Below are 21,369 nucleotides of genomic sequence, written 5' to 3' on the forward strand. Positions count from 1 at the left end.
ATGAAGCTTTGAGAACGGCACTTGGCTCAGAGCAGAGAGTGCTCATGGGATCACCGAGTCGGGTGTCTGCTGGGACGTGTAGTTTTGGGTTTAGCTGCTAAAGTTGAAGTGTGTATCCAAAAGAATTTGATTCTGTGGCCTTCACCTTCAAGAAAAAGTGTTGGGAATGTTGCTTTCTAATTTTAGAAACAATGAAAATTCCTCAAGGATATCGGAGAGAAAGTATTGTATGTAAGAATTTAAAGAAATGTGTTGGTGTTTGTTTTGTTTTGTTTTTTTTTTTAATAAGGAGTTTTTTGGGGTTTTTTTGTTAATCTGCCCATTTTGGGGCAAATATATGGAGCCCCAAAACTGACAAAACTGATGATAACAATATCAAGTGATGTTGTTAGTTAAATGGTTAAAACAGAGTGTCAAATGTAGAGCTGCTATCAGTTAATTTTGTTATTTTTTAAAGCTCGTAATTCAATATCTCTAGGCTCCTTCCATCTGATATTTTTTTGAGTTCCCCTGTCTTCTATGAAAGTAAGCTGAATGCGTTTGGGTTTTGTACTGTTGGATTTTGAAAGCACCGCCTTGTGCACTGGAAATGTACGATTTTCTAAATTGTACTGACAAAGAAACAACCCATTGATTGAAGAAATATTGAACAGACTGATCAATAATTTAAATAGTTGCAGATCCAGAATAAAGAAATGTAAAGCATTAAACTTTCTTTTTTTTTAAGCTTCATATCAGTTATTGAAAAGGTAAGAAGAAATGCTACGGTGGTGATACAGCAGTGTGCAGTGGAGGAATGAATGATGAACATGTGCACTAGCTGCTGTAGTTTCATGATAGAAGGTTATAGATTCAGCTACGTAGCTATCCGACAAGGTTGGTGCTCGATTTGTTACCTTGAGCATCTCTGGATAGCCACACGGTTCTCTAAATTATTCCACAAATGTTACACAAACCCAAGATCAGTCACTGCTTTAGACCTACATGGATTCACCATCTCATTTATGCATGAAGGAAATTAGAAATGTGGCGAGGTAAATGAAAAAAAACAACACCCAAGGAGCAAATAAGTAAATCACACATTAGCAATTTGAAATAAATGAAAAGCTTCATCTTCCAATAATAATGGTGCACAGTTTTGATTTGTTTTTTAATTAATTAACAATTGAACTGAATCCTTTACTACATTTTGTCAGTTTATGGGCTCCATAGAAACTAAACAAAATTCAAGTGTTGTTCCTTATTTTGCATGTGAACGTTTTCGGTTAGTTGTTTTAACACATTTGTTTAACGGTGACTGTTCCCCTTTTCTGGGCAAAGATATATGTGACGATAACCATAGGCGCCAACGCCATAGTCAGTTCAAAGATGTATTCTCCACATACCCTCTCCAGTGCATTTCCCATACTTACTCATACTGCAGCTGTGTTAAAGAAATCATAATGTGTACTGTTATTTGCTGATTCTCTACTTTATAATGTAAACACTATGTCTTAGTTAACTCTGGTGTACAAAGCCCATGTGTAGGCAGTAGTTGTCACGTTCAGCTATATGAAAATACTAAAAACAGTACAAGGACAGTAGTGTCTAGAGGTGCTAATAACATTAGACTGTATTTTCTGTCTTTTATTGTATTATTGACTAGTGTTTACTGTCTGTAACACAGCAGAGCGTAATGAAATCATTTCAATATTAAACAGTATAGATATATTATTGCAAATGGTGACGTGTGCTGTGTTTTTGTTTCATTTTTACTCAGAGGAAGTATGTTTTTATCACGCTTTATGCTCTAATAGTGGTTCCTAAAGGTGCCTATGGTATGTTATGGCTTTGCTGCCACCTGTTGGGAAACGCATACATTTTCAACGGCAGTGTTAAATACTTTTATTTATGCCAAACAGTGCAAAAAGTGCAACAATCTCAGAGTGAAATTTCAGAAACACATATATAAAAATGGTATCAATTGGAGAAAAAACAAATCTGTCCATGATTTAAAAGCATAATCAGAATTAGAACAGCTACAGTGTTGTGTAAACCAAAAATAAACAAACCCTAAACACACTCAGCTGAATTTGGTATCTGTCTGTGGACTCCCTGATAAATCATTTGGACTGCAGGTAGCCCAAACAGATGTCTGGAGGTGGTTTCACATCTTGGTGAGGCGCAGGGTGTTGAGTCGGACCCCCAAAATCGTGGCCCCTGATGCGTACTGGATCTCTCTGAGGATACCGGTCCACTTCTTCTCTGTGTCATTATACCTGAAGAGGTTAACAGACATTTGTCATGAAAGGTAAAAGTGACACATTCACTGATTGAGTACTATCTTTAAACATGACATGAGGTTTTGTTCACTTGCAACACTAAACTTACACGTCAGAGCAAATTTAAAATGTGATTCCAGACTCTATTTTGTCTTCTCATAACAATGCAGTAAAATGTGATGAACCTCGCAAAGACAATTGAACTTTTTAGGCACATATATTTCTGCAGTCCCTTGATAAATTGCTTTTGTGATGTTCAACACAAAGTACTGAGCTCAAAGAAGTGCGTCTGTAATTACGATCTACCTCCAGATGTCGTTCATCTCTTTGGGAATCATCTCGTCACTGTCCTCTAAAGGCATCATGCCAAAACCTCCGACAGCGTAGAGCAAACCAGCCACAGACACCAGGTTCAGAGAGCTACGCTCCTGAGGAAACGGCACAAAGTCTGACCACCTGTGACACAAACAGACAGAGGTTCAGTTTGGTTAACTGCACAACACTTAAAGAGGACTCAGGTAGTTTGATTGGAATATTTTTGGAACATAATCATGAATGACTTAAGCCATGTACTAAGCTTACAAGTAAGGTTAATCCCAACAGCCTTAAACATTTTCTTTTAAAGGTCCCATATCATATCCCTGTTTTAAGCTAATGTAGGTCTCACATGTCCCCAGAATGTGTAGTTCAAGTTTTAGCTCAAAATACTGCACCGATTGTGAATTATATTTGTTCTTCTACCATGTTTATAACCCCTGGTTTTAGTTCTGTTTCAAACAGGCTGCTTGAGTGTCTGCAGCTTTAAATCCTGCTGAGCTGCTGCTACCTGCATCTCTTTCAGGAAGAAGGTTGCAGGCTTTGTGTGCATTTACTCTGTTCAGTTAGCAGCAGAGAGGATCAACAGGAAGAGGAGGAGTCAGCCAGAGGCGTGGCTTAACCTGTTGTGACATCACTACAGTAAGCAAAACTAAATATTCAGAGACATATTTAGATATTTTTTAGGCGAGAGGAAAGTAACAAGTGGAGTTTATATATGTGCAATATTCCCAGAAAATTCATCCATAAATCAAATATTATGTCTTTAGTATGTTTTTTCTTTCCTTGAATGTAGAATACAAAATACTACAAACAGGAAGCCTAAGGTGACATTCATAAGTGTCTTTGCGTATGCTTTGGGTGCTTAACACCCTGACTGTGAGGAACTCACTTGTTGGTAGCGATGTCGAACACCTCTATAGAGTCTGTCAGGCCTTCGTCAGTGACTCCTGCTGCCACGTATATTTTGTCCTTATGAACGGTGGCTCCACATAATGAGCGTGCAGTCTTCATGGGAGGGAGCTCCTTCCATTCAAAACGCTTGGCGTCGAACGCACACATCGTATTTAAACAGTTCCTTTTCATGAGAGTGACAAAAGACAGTAAAAATAAACCTTTTAGATGTGTTCCTAAAAAACACTTGTTGCATATGGATAATGATATCTTTCTTGCAGTATGTACTCACTTGTCGTCTCCCTTTCCTCCGATCACATACACAACGTCCTTGTGGGATATCGTTGCGTGTCCATAAACTGGGTAAGGAACTGGATCAGACTCACCCCATTTAAATGATCTGTAAATGAGAGGCCACAGGTTAAAGATAAATCAATCATGATTCCATCTTCATTGGTCAATTGAATCATTTCAAACATGACTTTAACTCTATACTCACTGTCTGTCATAGATTAACACTGAATCCAGCGTCTGCTCCTGCTCCTTCAGCTCCCTCCCTCCCACCACAAAGATGGAGTTCTCGGCCTCGGCAAGTCCAAACAAGAAGCGGGGAGACGGGAGGGGAGGCATCCCGATCCAGTCAGCGCCAACTGGATCGTACTGAGGTCACAGGAGTCAAACATTTGTGAATGGATTATGTTTACACCACCTCAAGTACACTGTAGTAAGACTGCTGCATCATGTTCTCAGGTTGCATCCCTTTAACATCCATTTTCTTCCCCTGATGTAGATTTAATTTCACATGTGTATTCTTGTATAAACGTGTAGTCTGTATGATGTTATGGCTACAACATCCCATCAAATAGAAATATTTGAGGTGTTTCGAGCCTCATTTTGCACGTAATTTCTCCGAAGTAGCAAAGAACAGGCTTAACTGAGATCTACCAGTTTCTTTTATTACAATTTTCTCTTCTCTCATCATCTCTTTTCTGAAAATTTTATCGAACACCTCTTTTTACCTGCAGGAAGTAGGAGCACAGTGGCTCATCCTTGTTCTGCTCATCAAAGAATAATCCTCCAGCCACAAAGATCTGGTTCTCCCTGGTGACCAGGCTGACGTGGTTCTTGGGAATCTGCGTGGAGATCGCTGCTACAAAACAGTCGTTCCCTGATGGGTCGTAGGCCACAGCGCCCGCGTCGTTCACCATCAGTATCAAGTCCCTGCCGAACATCCCAAATCGCAGGTTGTCATTCAGGATGCCTGGGAGAAGACCTTCTTCCTCCTCCTTTTCTTCACTCTCTCCATCTTTGTTAGCTCCACTATCCTCCTTCTTGCTTTTGCTTTTTGTAACCTCTGGCAGTTTCCCTGCGTGAGCATCCTTCACCAGCTGGAGTTTCTGCTGCAGCTCAGGATTCGATGAGATGAATTTGTGTTTTCCCACTTTTTCCGTCAGATAATCCTCGGTGACGAGACGCAAGCGAACGCAATCCAGCAAACCTGGCAGCTCTTTCTCTCTGGTCTCGGCGTCCTGGGACACCCAGTTCATCAAAGCCTCAAACACTGTCTCCTCTGTCTCCACATTCAGATTGTCATTTGTTAAAATGGCCGCCAACTCACTGGGGAGCAGCTGGAGGAAGTCTTCATCTCTGGAGATGAGCTGAAAGCGCTCGCAGGCGTAGTTCCGGGCGGAGACAGCCAACCTGGGACAGTCCAGCATCAAGCCCAGCCTGAAGATAGCCAGACAGTTGCTGAGGCTCAAGCGCTTTTGTAAGAAGGACACACACACAGTGAAAATTGAAGGGATCTGGTACACGTTAGCCACAGCAAAGATGTCCTGGACGTTCTGCTCTGTCACGTTGATTTTCGAGGTGTACAGGTACTTCAGGATGAGCCCCATGACACCAGGCTCCACATCCTCCAGGACGATTTCTCTCTTCTTGCTCTCGTCCAAGTCAGACAGGAAGATGGAGCGAAAGTACGAGCTGCAGGCACACAGCACCAGCCGGTGGCAGGGAAACTCCTTGTCTTTGATCTTCAGCACACAGTCGACCAGCTTGTCATTCTCCAGCAGGTCGTACAGGCCGTCCTGGAGCAGAGTCTGCTGGTACATCCTGGGCTCGTCCATGGGATTTATAGGCAGAGCCATCGTTCCTGGCAGGAGGAGTTTGAAGAGCCTTTCAGGGGCTGCAAATCAAACAAAAGTGGATCTTCTTTATAGCAGAGTACTTCTAGTTTCTAGCCTGGAAAGAGGATTTAGGAGCACAGTGAGTCTGCACACCAGCTGAATCCCGAGATGGCCCACTTCCTCAGCTGTCCTGACCCTTCAACTGAGCTCCAACTGGAAGGTTATTTATAGGCCGGGCGCTCGGTGGGGAGCTATGAGCTTTATTCTGGAACATGAAATGCAATATCCATGCTTCTGTCCCCCTTTTCCCACCTCCAGCCCCACCTCTACCCACTCCCCAGGAAAATCCGCCCACGCTCAGACAGCTGACACATTGCATCATGGGAAAAATGCCCATCATGAGTCACGAGGGGGTCTGGAGTGGTTGGTTTAGGAGGCCTCTGTGACCGAGTCATCTTAGCTGTGTGGCTAATTCCTAATTTTACTGTATTACAACATTTATGTTATATTTCCACTAGACTGGAACACTCATCCCGTAAAAGGACAAACTGAAATATTGTCATTTATTGTGATTTTAACACAATACTTGTGTCCTCATTGAATTATTTTTTATTTCTTTAAGAAGGAAGGTTATGGTCAAGAAATTCACAAGTTGAATTTTGGTGTCAAATGTGTTAAATAATTACAACTTTGGTGGTGTTTTCATGTCAGTAAATTATGAACCAAGCAATAAACTGTAAGGTTAGGTCATTCGTTGAAAGTCAGTGCCTAATCTTTAACATTAAAGATCTGAATTAAAGGAGCATTCCAGCACTTTTAGGGACATAACCAGCTTGGAAAAACTTTTAGTATGTCGGACTGAAATAGCAATGACAGCTCATCTTCTTTTTAGACTACTAACCTTTTTGTAGGATGAGCTGTTGCTTTTTGTCAGTGTTGGATTTAGCTCCTGACTCATGTGTGTAGGACTGAAACAGAACAACTTAAATGTTAGATGAGTAACAATGGTATAAGTAGGTAAACTTAGCTTTTGCTAAGGCTGGCTCTTAGCTTTTTCTCTGTTTGGTTGGTCAGTTTTGTGTTTGTTTTAACATTTACAGCCTAAATATTAGCCTTTTGCGTTTAGACCTTCTGGAACAGAATTGAACAAGCCTCAGAAATACTGACTTCTGTAATTTCTATGTTATATTAAACATAAAATTTTTTCGTTAGGCTTGGAAGTGCTCACATCCAAAAGATAAAACAACAACAAAAAAACATCTTAATAGAGCTTTTTTTTTTTTTTTTTCCTTGTAATGACTGAAGTGATTTTTTGTAAAACAAAACACTTAGAAAATTCTCTAACCATACCAGTGTATCACAAAAATGGAATCTCCTCTCTTTATTATCCCTAAAGGCCTTTCATTACACTACTCAGGTCCAGGCACAGATACCACGTGTGGCTGTAACTCTTCCACTATACGGTGTTAAAAGCGTTACCTGTGTAAACCCATTAAACTGGACTTCAGCAGCAAACTAAGAAGATCCCTCAGTGACTCATGTAATGCTAAAAGCCTCTCGTTCATATTAAATTACCTCCATCACAAAGGTCAAAATCTCTCATATGTCAAGACACAAGATGATGCTTTGAACAAATCTTTGCAGTTTATTTCTTGCATTATAGTAAAGATCAGGTCATCATGAAAATCACAGTCTCTACGGTGTTGTTTTATGCTTAGCTGTTGTCATTGGCTCCTGGACAGTATACAGGTGTACTGTACATTATCTTACATTACATGTTAGTGAATGTTATTCATTAAGGTAAAAATTGTCCTTTAGGTATAAATACTGTTAAATGATGTAAACTTTATTTACAGTAAATGTGGTTTTCTACATCCATTCAAAATTCATGTTATAAAATCTAGACAGGTGATAATACTGTTAGCGTCTGGACAGCGCTCACTACTGGGCTGTAACATCCTTCATCAGTTATCTACTCCGCTTTCTCCTTGCTGGGATCTGCGACTGGTTGTGGGGCAGCGGGTGCAGCTGCAGGGGTGGCGGGGCTGGGGGCAGCGTTTGGAGGAGGAGGAGGAGGAAGTGGATCGGGATCATCGATGAGAGCCTGCCTCCTCTCTCGCTCCTTGATCACTTGAATCAGGCAGTAGGTCACGAAAATGACGATGATGGTGGTTATAGGGAAGCCTGGGAGGGTAAATTATTGTTAATAGAGTAGATATTAATTAAACTTTATTCAGAAGAATGAAAAGAAAAACAACAAAAAACTAAATCACCTTTGAGAAGCAGCCGTTTGGTGACCAACTTGGCAAAGTCCAAACTGTTCAAGGCCAGAATGTTGTACAGCACAATGCACCAGAAGTTGAAACTGTTGAAGACGGCTCGGATGCGACGGGACATCGCTTCCGACATTGCCAACTGTAAATAAAACTTTATTAATAAACGCTTCACATCAATATCCTTACTGAAAATGTGAAGCCAGTCTCCTCGAACAAACCTCAAAAGAGGTAAATGGCTCCATGGCGAAGAATTTGGCGGTCCAGAGCTCAAAGTTGAGACCAAAACAGTTAAAGAAAGCCCAGATCAGGACCACCTGACAGGGTCCCAACCACAGGATGGTGACGCCGAAGGTGCACAGTGTGGCGATCAGCTCCTCCACCACGTTCTCATGCTTTCCTCCCAGGTAATCATACACATACCTGAGGATAAAGACCACATCAGAACCTCTACATCTGACATGATTAACACATCGTGAATGTATCGGCCTTTCTGAGACACTCACTTGCACAGCCAGTCGTTGATCCCTCTGTCGAAATGGCTACAAAAAACAACACCAGACTTATTATTACACCACATACTCTACTCCTATACTGAACCAAATGTGACCAAGCTGTTTAGCTCACGTTTCAGCAAACACGTAGAGCATCGTGATGCATTTTGGTGGTTTGGGTGGGTCCAAGTGATCCAGTCTGGACACTGTGTTGATGACTCCAAACATGACAGCTGCTTTGACCCAGTCGTACACCAGGTTGAAGTAAGCCAGGCCCACTGGAAACAGCGAAATCACATTAGTTCCGCCATTTTACTTTCATTTCAATTCATTACTGCTGCAATAAAAATGGTCCCCTAATACCTAATATATGCCTGCAGGAACTATAACTAATTTCTTCTTATGCTAAAATATTATAATAGGAATTAGAGGATGGTGGTACAGACCCAGAGCCCAGTCGGAGAGGTGCTTCAGCAGCTTCATGTCGGAGGGGATGGTGAGGATGTACATGAAGTGGAAGAGGACGTCCACCACAATGATGACTCCCAGGTGGGTCACGCCCTGCAGGCTGATGTTCCACATCTCCCGCTCTTTCCTGGTCAGGTCAGATCTGTTGGCCTGCAGAGGGCAGCAAACACATGTCACAACTAGCAGGAACACCAATGACCTCTAGCTTTAACAGAACAAGAGCAGGCTTCTGTTTGTGCACTTAAAAAAAAAATCAGGCTTATTTTATTGTTGACAGATATTTAAATGTAAAAATGTAAAATCTGAGCCTAGAATTTACATGACTGCAGAATGCGCTTTTGAACCGTACTTTTCATTAAAAGTAAAAAGTAATGGAAGCAAAGGAAACCAGTGATTATAAGTTAGTTTAACAGCCCCAAATAATTTTCAAAGACAGTGATTCTCAACTTGGGGCAAAAAAATCCTAAGCCGTGAATAAAAAACACGATACTTCAGCTAAAAACACCACATTTGTTTTCTTTGTCTAATTTTTTCTCTGCAATCACTGCATGATTCAGTTAAATTAGGAGAAAATATCTCTCTGGTTGTCAAGGTAACCATGTCAAAATAAGATGTGTGTATATATATATATAGACTCACTTTTAAGGTGCAAATAAACACTTTTTAAAGAAAACAATAGCAGCTGTTGCAATAAACTAACCCAGACGTGTAAAGCCTGAACAGCTGGATGACAAGGATTCATTATAAGAATCTAGTTAAACCTACCTGAACATAAAACTTATCAAAGGTCATGATGGGCCCGAAGTAGAAGAAAGGGAGGTAGAAGTTGTACTTGAGCAGCTCCAGGATGTTGTAGTTGCCGTCTTTCCTTTCACAGTTCTCCAGAGCAAAGCTCATACAGCGCATGATGGTAAAGCCACAACCTCCGTAGAAGAGAACATGACGCAGCTCAAAGTCCCCTTCGACAAAACCTGCCTGTGTGGAGAAGGAACCATGAAAGACAAAACATGGTATATAGATGGTAAGTTGCGGGAAATTTGGGCACGATGTTCATCTTGCTTTCAGGAAACAGTTCTGCGAGTGCCTGCAGTTTACCTGCCAGGACACGAAGGGCTCACACTTGAACGTAGCGAGCGTACACAGACCAGTGACGAAGCAAAGCCAGCGGATTTTCACTAAGGAGATACTGTAGAGCAGGATGCAGTGGGATAAGATGAGGGTGACGTAGGTCCAGCCCATACTGGTCCACACAGCCAGCAGACCATACACCATGTACACCAAGGACCTGTACTGTGGGAGAGAAAAACAGCATCACCACAGAACTACACCTGCTGCATCTCCAAGAAATGACACAGCAATGCCCATTTTTTTTGGAATCTGTGCAACAAAAATACACGTTTTCTCTTAGAGTCCCTCCAGTGATGAGGCCTTTGTCCATCCACCTGGTCCCATTCATCATCTGCTGTTTAGCTAATGATATAAAAAGCCACCGTGCAATGTTGTAAAAATAAACTGCAACAAAGAGGATGTCAAATGTCGCTGAATATTTATACCAACGCAGCACAGCGGGAGGAAAATTCATCCCCGACAACCTGATTGTTTCTTCCACCTCATTTCGAAGCAGCTCAGACTTTTTGCTCAGATCGTTAACTCCAGCAGTCGATATTGTATCGGCTCTTTACTTCCTGTGCTTCATTACTCTTCCTACAGCGGCTCAATGACAATAATCCATCTGTGGGTCAGTAGAAGCACCTGTGGAGCCAGCATGGAGCAGATCTTGGCGAACAGCACATGACCAGAGAGAGCAAAGAGGATGTGCTCTCTGAAGGTGGAAAACCACATCATCCACTCGAAATCAGCCGTGTCCTGTGGATCAGGGAGTAAAACAATAGTAAGAAGAGACAATTTGGTGTTATTGATAAGTGTGTTGATGAACTGTAAACCCTCTCTTACCATTTTCCTCCCAAAGTAGTACCATCCTGACTTCACGCTGGGTTTGAACGTCTTTCTGTTTGCATTGGCTGAAAAATATCAGGAACAAAGAAAACTGTATTTGATGGGTGATCGATGGTAACTTATTATGACTTCTCGAGCAAATAACAGCCACAAAGATCTGCATGTCTTGTATCAGCATATTTTTTTGCTTGTCCTTGGATGCAAACGTGAAACTTTTGTTCCAGTGAAATAAATGCAGGCCCAACACAGGCTCTATTTTCTTCCTGTGGTATTAATACTGACACCTGATCTCCTCAGCGTGGTCCGCATAGCTGCAACTCTTCACCCTCACACCGTGACACTGCCCCCATACGTACACTGCACATTGTGTTGTCTGTTTGAGCTGCACTACAGGAGGCCCAAGATACTGTAGAACTCATGTTTCAGCTGAAGGGTCCCAAATGAGCCTCACGTCCAGGAGAGACTGATGCACTGCTTTGTTTAAAATGGATAGACTTGATCAAATATGTCATCTCTTTACTTCTGGGGAAGCATGAAAAAGTAGTAGTTATGCTCTTATGGCACTGTGATTGATTAGTTGATGGTGTTTAGCCATTCTTCTTCTATTCATGATGACCAGTCACTTCATCAGCATATCTGCTGGTTTTAGCCAAACATTTTCTGGTTCTATCTCTCAAACGTTTTTTTTTTTTAATTCAATGCATTTTTTCCTTGATTGAATCTCTTGGTAATGCTGTGTGGGCATGTTAGCACATGGAAAAGGCAGAACAACACGTCCGACTGGAGTCCAGATAGCAGATATGAATCTATCAGTGACTGTGAAACAGCAGCAGATGGTGGTTTCCATCTTGTCATAGTTCTTCATGCTGGCAAAGAAAGAGTTTCTTTTTAGATTCAGCCATTATACCCAGTTGAATATCTATTTTAATGCTCTGAACTCCATATAAATTCTCCTATGCAAACAACACAACCATGGCTAGAATAAGACAGAACTCAACAATGCTGTCCGCTATAGTTATGGCAAGTTGAATGGCCATAAATCAAAGAAAAAACGTGGAATTTCTTAGATTTATTATTTATTTTTTTGACAAAACTAGGGGGGAAAAAACATGAAATGAACACACACAACATTTTTCCAAGTTTCCACTGTTGTTAACAACACTAAGGGGAAACATGGGGACTCAATATGCTATAGATATTTTACTGCTTAAATGTTTTACCTTCTTTCCATACTTCTTTTATGTAAAACACAGCCTGCAGTTCAGCCCAGTTCAGCTGTATAGTCCCTGAATTTTTGTAACATAATTGTTGGTTAAAGCTGTGCATTTTGTTCAGGTGCAATGAAATACAGACTATTTTGTTCTGTACAGAATCTGGTTAATAAAAACCATTTATTTTTGACGTGTAGTATAATGTGATTTAATGTAATAGAATCAAATTATGTTTAAGCTTAGATTTGGTCAATTTTGTTAATTTTGCTCAGGAGACTCTATGTGACTCATGATACATTCAATGAAACTTGAAATATAAATGGTGATGATAAATGGTGTCATTTTAAGGATTCTAAAAAAGATATCATGCCTTTCAAACCCACTGAAGAGTCTTGAGGTTCAGAGGGTTTATCTACAAATGGAGTGGAAACACCTGGAATGTTCTGGTCAGGTTCTGGAAAGCACCCAAAAATCAAATCTCCTCCAAACATCAACCAAAGCTGAAAACACATGTGTGCTTGCTCAGGATTTTCATTTATTTTTTCGGGGAACCATAAACTTACCGTTGATATTTAAAAACGTATACATTCCAAATAGACCTGGAACGGTTTTAATAATTGCATTACCAATAGTTTTTAAAGCAAAGATACCTTTTAGCATCTTAAATGTGATGCTTATCTTTGCCGTACAAATTCGTAGGTTTAATATCCTTTGGTTCTGAACTAAACACAATCAGCAGAAGTCACCTTGTACTAAATCTAACATAGTAATTTGATATAATCAGATTTTAGATATTGGAATCGGCCCAAACAGTCCAGCAGGCTAAATGTTGGACCCTAAGAATAAACAAACAGCCTATAATTAGAAAAGTCTTCAAAAGATATGTGCTTTACTCGAGTAGTTTTCAACACGTGATCAAACTTTTGAGTATATTTCCTTATGTGTGTTTGCTTCCTCATACTCACAATTGGACACCTCAAAGATCCAGCTGGCCGCCCAGAACATGGCGAGACACAACACCGTGTTGTAGAAGTAGATCTCATATTTGGGAAGAGCAGCTTTGATCCCCATGATGAAGCTGGCAGGAGACAAGAGCTCTGGAGGCTCCTGAACACAAACCACAATCACAGCAATCGACACTTTATCTGTCCAATGAAAACAGGTTTTATTTCTGGAATGACAACACACAGCATTACAGAGTTTCCTCATCTTGTCTACAAAAAAAAAAAAACATGTCCTGATGATTCACTATGATTACATCTTACTCTGATCCTTTACATCCCACTCACTTCTGCACTACAGCCGGAAAAAGAACACATTATGACTGTCAGCCAAAGTGCAGTCCTGAACCAGCAGCTGTAATCTTATCAAACACAAATGAAAGTGCAACAGTTTTCACCGCAGTGTTTATAATAGAGACATCCATTCTGTTTTTTTTTTTTCCTACAGTGTAACTAAAATAAGCTTCTCAACTCATCTGTCATTCTTAGTTTAGGCAACTGTCATGTTTGAACTTCTGCACTCGCTCAGACACATTATCAGAGGTGGAGAGTTATAAAAGATGTTTCCTGTGATGTAAGTACAACATTTGAGTAATGTTCCCTTTAATGACACTGTAATCTTTTACTCCTGTAAATTCCAGAGGGACATTCAGCATTTTTACTGTACATGTTATATTTTATCTGACAGTTCTACTCACAACAATGTTAAATGAAGCTAAATATTGTGAGTTTTAATCGTAGTTCAGTGATAGCTGAAAAAATGTGACTTTATAACAAGAAGATTTCACATCCTTCACTTAAATAAACGTAATGAATGATGAATAATACACCAAAAAGTAAAAGGCAGTAACTCATTCTGCAAAATGGCCTCTGACAGCGTAATATTATTGGTTCATGTGTTCAGCAAAGTTTTTTTTTAATCTTATTCACTTTCCATACTGTTGTTTAGTTTATTTCATATCACTGTGTCACAGTATGTGAAATGTCCAATATTGGCTTTTTTGCCAATATTGGACATTATCAGATATGCCGATATTGTCCAACTCTCAATTTCCCATTCCAATATCAACCAATACCGACATATGTTTGTTGCTGCAGCCACACTTGTTTACATGCTTCACGACATAGTTTGATGTCGTCATCATTTGAGCACTGGTAAGTACTGGCAAAATCCAGGCAGTATTTTATCGGTTTTCGGTTTAGGCAAAAAGAAAAAACGATAACGATATTGACAGATATTACATATTTATGCCAATATCAGGCCGATAATATTGGTGGAGTTTGAAAATAGACTTAGTGAAGTAAAAAGGGAAATATTTTCCTCCTTTAAAATTTTCTACATGTAGAAGAATCTGTACAACATCAGCAGTGCTTCAATATATTTTTTATTTTTCCAGCACATCTCACAGATGCTCAATCGCACCAAGATCTGGAGAATGTGGAGGCTGAGTCAAAGCCTCCTTGCTATTGTCTTCAAACCATTCTTAAGTGATATCCTGCTGGAGGAAGCCTCTGCCATCAGGGAGTTGTGTTGCCATGAAGCGGTAAACATGGTCTACAACATGTTCAGGTAGGTGATACATGTGGAAGTAACATCCACATTGTCTAGAGCATCACACAGCCTCTGCCATGTTGCCTTCTTCTCACAGTGCATTTTGCGGCCATCTCTTCTACAAATCAACATTTTATACACACAAATTGCTCCACCGTCCAGTTCTAAATTCTCATGTGCCCATTGTTGGTGCTTTTGGTGGCGGACAGGGGTCAGATTGGGCACTCTGACTTGTTTGTGGTTGTACAATGATACTCTGCGTGTTCTGACATCTTTCTATCGTAGCCAGCATTGAGGTTTTCACCAGTTTGTGCAACAGTAGCTCTTAAATGTGATCAGACCACATAGGCCAGCCTTCGCTCCCCATATACATCAACAGGCACGAATCCTATCCCCTGTTCACCAGTTTCTCTTCCCTACACCACTTCCGATAGGCACAAACCACTGTTTTGGAAACACTTAAACTACCTGCTGTTTTGGACACCCAGTCATCTACACATTACACTCTTGTCAAAGTTGCTCAGATTCTTATCCCTGCCCATTCTTGATGTATTGACTGTTTAATTGCTGCAGTTTGTCCCGCCCCTTCACGGGTGTCACTGATAATCACTGTTATTCACTTCACCTGCCAGTGGTTTTAATGTTGTGGCTGGTGGGTGTGGTTTCTTCCCACCACTGACCCCACTTGAGTAAAGGATCAAAGAGTTGCACTTTTGCCAAATACTGGTAATGTTGCCTGTTCAGTAGCTGCTTGGATGCATTTCTTTGCACCTTCTCCTGTAGCCCACCATGAAAGTCTCCTGCTGAATAATGCGTAATTTTTAATCGTTTAGGAATTTTATCTGCTTTACTTGTACGCCACATTACTCATTTATCAGCCACAGAACAGTGGAGGACAGTAAGGCTGATTAGTATCGACTGAGGTAACGATTTCAACAAAGCGCAGCTGCTTGCTATTTTTAACCAAACAACTTCTTTCCAGGGAATTTACGCACCAGCTTTTACGCACACAGGGCGCAGTAAAAACTAAATACGCCGCTTTTTAATAAAGAAATCAAACTCGGCTGACAGTTTTCCACGCTAAATTAAATAAAAGATTCGCTATATTAAAAGCTCTCCCTGTTTTCTCTTCACATTGTCTGCAGTGGAAATGTCAAACGGTCATGCACTTCAGCTCGTCCTCCGCAGCACCTGTTGTGATACTGACCTTGAACGCAGCAGTTGGGAGCCCGAGGAAGTTGTTCAACAAACCTTTTCTGTTTGTTCAAAAAGGGGGGGAAACACGGATTAAAATGTCACATTGAAAAAAAAAAAAAAAAAACATGGACGTAAACGTTTGCATGTGTCGAGCCTCCACAGAGAGGAGCAGGGTGGACTCCCTGACAAGGAGCTGCCACCGGGTAAAGGTGACATCAAGTATTTATACTTTGGCCACTGACACAGAGGGGGGCGGAACAGGAGGGCTGCTAAATCACTATAATAGACTGTAAGCTGCACAATATTAGGAGTCTATTATGGTCTCTGCTTCCATAAATGATGCAGCAAAGTGTTAACCCACTTCCTGCAGCCATATGTCTATTTAATGCTGAAACTAACTGTATGAAACTGATCATTTGGAAACAACAATTTACAATAACAACTGTTCATGTCTGTACTGCATTACACCACCCAATATGACATTTTTATTTTTAGAATTTGTTTAATTATTTTTACATTGTCCAATTCAAAGATCTCTTGTCTCTTCTCTCTCCATGCTATTTTCCATATTCCGGGTTGCCAGATCTGTTTTGGGAAGGTCTAAGCCTGTTGCAATTTTGAGCCCTCGCCAAGTGTCCATGTCTCAAATTCTACAACGAACTGTATGCCGTGAAACAACACGCAGTGCCGACTAGTGACAGATTCACAAAATACAATACAGTGGAGTTCAATGGTGTCATTACTGCGGCTAAAACAATCCTACGACTGTGGGAGACGAGAAAAGTGCCGTCCAGTATGTGATTTATTTGACAAGGTCGACCAAAGGTTACAGTATAAAAAAAATGCAGGAAACACAGATCCATACAAGGCTGTATGTTTTCTCTGCTGTCACAGTATACTTGTCCACTGGGAGGTGTTAAGACAGTTGCTCAGGTGACACAGTTGGAGGTAGGAGGCCTGTGGGGACTACAGCATGTTGCATGAGCAGTCCATGTGGCACATTTAAATCCTCAGGCAGCGCTTCATCTGTGTATTATGTTTGAACAGACCTACAGACAAACATACAGTCCCTGGAATCTATTAATTATGAATACCGTCAAATGATAAGGCCTATATTTATCTTCATATACAGCATTTGCCAGTTTATAAAATCATTAAATTCATAATGTCTTCAGAAATGTCCACAGTTGAATATCAAATCTTTGTTGACAATGTTGCCCCTGTTTGTAGAAGAGTCTCAGTCTAGTTACTCCTTCCTGCTGGTCTCCTGTCCTTCAAAAATGGGATATTTTCTCTCCACTTCAGCCCACGTCAAGGAGCCGTTAGCCAGATCTCCAACAATTCCAGGCAGCTCAGCAACCTGAGATGTATTTTGGAAAATTAGGATAAAAAAATACCAACAAAAGTGACTTTTTGTTTGTAAAAGAAACAGTAGTTAACTGTTACCTCGGCCCTGATTTGCCTCATAGAGTCTCGGTCTCTCAGGGTGGCTGTGTGAGGCGTCTTGTTCACTGTGTCGAAGTCGACCGTGATGCCAAACGCCACTCCGATCTCGTCCGACCGGGCGTAGCGCCTCCCGATGGATCCGGAGGAGTCGTCCACCTTGTGAGACACGCCAAGTCTGGTCATGGCCTCGGCTGAAAGGGGGAAACGGATTGAGTAGATGAGCTTTAGAAAGAATCAAATCTGACATTCATACAATTATGGAGCTAGAATTACCGTCTTGTGATTGTATGTCTCTGCCAACCAGTAAAATTGTAGCGTACCTCCATGTCTGTCACTCACAACATATATGTAGAGACGATTATGAAGGAATTTAATGCATATAGGAACCCCAGATTAGTATCAACTGAATTGTGACGATGAACAATGGTGACAAAAGTGTTTCTGCAGAACATTCTGTTGTCAAAGTGAAACTGACCTTTGACCTTTTTAGATATGAAGTGTCATTACTTTAATTTGATCCTATTAGACATCTGTGAGAAACTTTGTCAGACACAAGTTATGGCCATAAATGTGTTTTGTGAGGTCGCAGTGATCTTTGACCTTTGACTAGCAATATCTAATCAGCCATGTCTGGCATTTACATTTTGGGAAACTTGCTAATGAGGCCTTTAAGACTCTCTGATTCTGACATCACTGTTCGTTGTTCATGTTTTCTGTACCAATATGAAGATGCAGCTGTCGAAGCAGCTGTTTGCTCAGTAGAAAGACTGAAAATGGAGAAACAGTAGCTAAATCCTCCCACCTGTATGCCTCGCACTCACTAATTAGCACAGTGTATCACATTTGTTTTATCAGCACAAAAATGTTGAAGTAGAAATGGCTGGTTTTATGGAGGGTGATGTACGAGACTACTTCTTGGCTAAAAGCAGAAATTTTCTAGAGTTTCCACGAGTTACCTAGCAACAATTTGCAGCCTATATAACATCCCATAAAATGGCAAACTATGTTTTCACACCTCTTTGTAAGGATTAAACAAATGCACATTATAAATGATGTAGTTGATGGTTTTATTTCACTTGTGGACAGAATTTAGCTGGTTGTCTCATCACTTAGCCTTTATGCTAAGCTAAGCTAAACAGTTCTAGAGAAATCAGCTTTCTTATTAAGGTATTTCCCAATATGTCATACTGTTTTGAAATCTAACATTATCAAACTCACATAACTGGTGGACAAATGGCACAAAGTCCTGGTTCTGGCTCAAAGGCAGGATGGAACATTTGTACGGAGCCACAGTGGCAGGGAAGCTGAAATACTGGACAAGAAACAAAGCAACTTAAACTCAAACAAAACAAGCGAATGACTCTCACTCAGATCTGATTCCCCGTCTGAAGCTTTCTTACCGTCCTCTGTTCATCCCCCTGCCGGACGCGGAATGAGTGCTCGAAGATGGAGTACATGATTCTGCCGATGCCAAACGAGGGCTCGATTACGTTGGGAACAATCTCCTCCACTGTGGCAGCAGAAAACAGAGACGGTTGTTTTCCCACCAGAACAACACACTGCTTCACTCACAGCAGGTTTGTATGTCCCCTCTTACCATGCAGAGTTTTCTGGAACCTCTTCACGCTGACCATGTCTTTGGTCAGTCTGAAGGTTTTTCCCTCCGTCTCAAAGCTGAACTCTCTGCAGACACAAACACAACATTACCGGAGGAATAAAGACTCACAAGCGAACTTTACGGACCAGATCTTAAACTGCGTGTACTGCAGTGGTCGTTACTTACCCTGTTTCACTGAGAAGCTTCTCCTGATCACTGATGTAGCATTCATCACACACAGCCAGGTACTCCAGAGCCAACTTGGCATCTTTCTTGTAGGCCATTCCTATGGCTCCTTTGTTGGGCTCAAACTGGACAACGTTTACTGTTTTGTTTGAAGAAGTTAAGGTGTAATATTACAACAGCACATATAGACTGCACAACTTCAGCACAATTTACACTGTGTACCAATACTGACAATATACCATTTTGGCACTTAGTAGACAAGACATACATGCATGTTGCTATTTTGTAATATTAAAACTGTCTTTGCTCTTTTTAAATGTATTTTATTTCAGTTTTATTGACAATGTCAAGACTATTCGCTAATTTTTTTGCAATAAAACTGTTTTTATTTAATCTTATGCAAAATTTGCGCTGTAAAAATAAAGTTTGTGTGTAGGATTTGCACATTTTTGAGTCTGGTGACACCTAGCGGTAATGTAGTATCCAAAACATAGCAAAAACAACACTGCTGCTATCCATTGGTTTTAGTATAAATGCATTTTTCATTTTTAAATACGGTTTTGGGTCCAGTGTAAGCTCACAAGATGCAAAAAAAAAAAAACACAGATTGTAATGAAGAATAGATAGTATTGTACCTGATGTGAGGTTAGATAAACAGCAAAGTCTTGTAATCTAAAGGAAAAACAACTACAATACATCTGCCAGCCAGTCAAGTTGCAGATTATATCCACATCGGTCCAAACTAGTATAGTATATGTAGTGAAGACCAAAGAATTTGTGTCACCAAATTGATATCCAACCAAATGGAAAATATAGTCACAATGTCGCCTTCTGTTTCTGAGGTATGGTGTTGAATAACAGCCAGGAAAGGTTTATTGGAGAACATTATGACGTGACAGTGAACTTGACCTGTGCATGTAAAATGTACTTACGTAATTATTTTATCCTAGTAGATATTTGTATGAAATTGTGTCACAATTAGTGCATGAATTCTACAGTTACAGCCCAAAAATGTGCTTTGAGTGGTCAGAGTGACAACCAAAATCTAACCAGCTCCTCATATCCAAGTGAATAGGACAGATAGACCACCCGTAAACATAATGCCTCCGGCCACAGTTGATGCCAGAACAGAGACAAAAAAAGTCAGTATAACACAGTGTGATTACAGTGGCTGTTGTTAGATGAGGACAATAGAAGGATATGGGCTCTTTCAGTGGCTTTTCTGCCACTAGAGGGACTTTGGTGGCTCTGGAGTGACATGAAAGGTCGTAACAGGAGCGATCAGCACAGCCCACGATCTCAATCCATCCCTGAGGCAGAAAAACAACAATAAAAAACACACATGAGGCTCCATTGTTTTCAACTGTCACATAAGCCGGTGAATGAAAGAGAGGAGATTTACATAGGAGGTTTTGGACTCAGCATCCCAGCAGTCACAGGCGTAATGAGCCATCTCGTTGTCCATGTGCTGACGGAAACGCACTTTATCCTTGGAGAGCCCCACTTTCATCAGATACAGGTAGATTCTTCCGATGAAGTAGCCCAGCACGGAGTTGTTGATCACTCCCTGCAATAGACACACAGAGGATTTAAAAGTGATGTAGGGACATCAAACACTGACTAAATCAGACAAATATTGAGGGTAGCTGTCACATTTACCAGTATAGTATTAACACTTCATTGGATCTACAGTTGTATAGTGTGGTGAGTGTGGATGGCAGACAGATTATAGGGGGGAAAAGGATTATTTTGGGGTTTACTGGCATCTAGTGGTGAGTTTGTAGACTGTAACTAACTGAATCTTTCTCAGCACCCTTTCTTGTGAAGGAGAATTACAGTCGGTGCCACTTCAACAGTAAAGGTCCTCTCTAAAGTTTTGTTAATTCTGCAGACTAGTTGTGAAAGAAAACACTCCAAGTGGCTACAAATATCTCATTCTAAACTAATGAAAACAGACCGCTGTGTAGTTACAGGTGATTAAATTCTAATAAAAACAAAATTATTAATATTTAATGTTATTTCTGCTGATAGAGCCCCCTAAATACTACATACTGGTTCATTAAGTATTGAATTCCAATTAAATCAAAGGTTTTAATGCAATGAAAATCCCCCTGATTAAACTATAAAAGTTAATTAAAGCTGCAAGCAGCAATGGACGGGTCCTCCCCGTGTTATTGTGGGCCGTCGTGCACATCAGGGCGTGGCGCAAACGCGCTCTGGGCGGGACTCTGATCGAGATTCAGGCAGATCGGAGTACATGCGGGCTAGCTATGTGAATGTGTTTAAAGACAGCTTAGGAAGGTACTTCCTGAAAAAAAACACTTTATGTATTTGGGTCTGAAAAAAAAGTTACGTTTCAGAATGTCCTGAAAACGCATCACGATGTAGTATA

General features: G+C 40.7%; 3 protein-coding genes across 3 annotated transcripts; all 3 read right to left on the bottom strand.

Annotated features, from left to right (window-relative positions):
* Nucleotides 1-1,867: 1,867 nt before the first annotated feature.
* Nucleotides 1,868-5,805, bottom strand: klhl40b (kelch-like family member 40b). The gene is made up of 6 exons (XM_008306333.1): nt 4,490-5,805; nt 3,970-4,130; nt 3,763-3,870; nt 3,469-3,654; nt 2,568-2,717; nt 1,868-2,258 (listed from the first exon to the last, which is right to left on the bottom strand). Exons 1-6 carry the CDS (start codon nt 5,615-5,617, stop codon nt 2,147-2,149), a joined length of 1,845 nt encoding a protein of 614 aa, XP_008304555.1. The 5' UTR covers nt 5,618-5,805; the 3' UTR covers nt 1,868-2,146.
* Nucleotides 5,806-7,218: 1,413 nt separating this feature from the next.
* hhatlb (hedgehog acyltransferase like, b) lies at nt 7,219-15,941 on the bottom strand. Its single transcript, XM_008306334.1, has 12 exons — nt 15,759-15,941; nt 12,964-13,105; nt 10,785-10,852; nt 10,584-10,697; nt 9,927-10,121; nt 9,597-9,806; nt 8,810-8,981; nt 8,497-8,641; nt 8,376-8,411; nt 8,091-8,292; nt 7,870-8,011; nt 7,219-7,780 (listed from the first exon to the last, which is right to left on the bottom strand). The coding sequence occupies exons 2-12, from the start codon at nt 13,067-13,069 to the stop codon at nt 7,569-7,571; spliced, it is 1,602 nt and encodes a 533-aa protein (XP_008304556.1). The 5' UTR covers nt 13,070-13,105; nt 15,759-15,941; the 3' UTR covers nt 7,219-7,568.
* Nucleotides 15,942-16,528: 587 nt separating this feature from the next.
* LOC103376002 (glycine--tRNA ligase-like) lies at nt 16,529-20,547 on the bottom strand (the record flags this gene model as incomplete). Its single annotated transcript, XM_008306335.1, has 8 exons — nt 16,529-17,108; nt 17,195-17,385; nt 18,413-18,506; nt 18,595-18,704; nt 18,792-18,877; nt 18,978-19,123; nt 20,180-20,287; nt 20,380-20,547. Coding segments are annotated over 8 exons (1,017 nt in total), but the record flags the coding sequence as incomplete, so codon positions are not given.
* Nucleotides 20,548-21,369: the final 822 nt, after the last annotated feature.

This window comes from Stegastes partitus, unplaced genomic scaffold (assembly GCF_000690725.1).
Source record: "Stegastes partitus isolate 25-593 unplaced genomic scaffold, Stegastes_partitus-1.0.2 Scaffold3643, whole genome shotgun sequence".
NCBI classification, from domain to species: Eukaryota; Metazoa; Chordata; class Actinopteri; family Pomacentridae; genus Stegastes; species Stegastes partitus.

Coding starts and splice junctions, on each gene's coding strand:
- hhatlb (XM_008306334.1), bottom strand. CDS start 13,069: ATGGGGATCAAAGCTGCTCTTCCCAAATATGAGATCTACTTCTACAAC. Junction 10,698..10,784: donor ACTACTTTGGGAGGAAAATG/GTAAGAGAGGGT, acceptor CCTGATCCACAG/GACACGGCTGATTTCGAGTG. Junction 7,781..7,869: donor CAAACGGCTGCTTCTCAAAG/GTGATTTAGTTT, acceptor TTACCCTCCCAG/GCTTCCCTATAACCACCATC.
- klhl40b (XM_008306333.1), bottom strand. CDS start 5,617: ATGGCTCTGCCTATAAATCCCATGGACGAGCCCAGGATGTACCAGCAG. Junction 3,871..3,969: donor GTGTTAATCTATGACAGACA/GTGAGTATAGAG, acceptor TCTCATTTACAG/ATCATTTAAATGGGGTGAGT. Junction 2,718..3,468: donor TTCGACATCGCTACCAACAA/GTGAGTTCCTCA, acceptor TTTGTGTCACAG/GTGGTCAGACTTTGTGCCGT.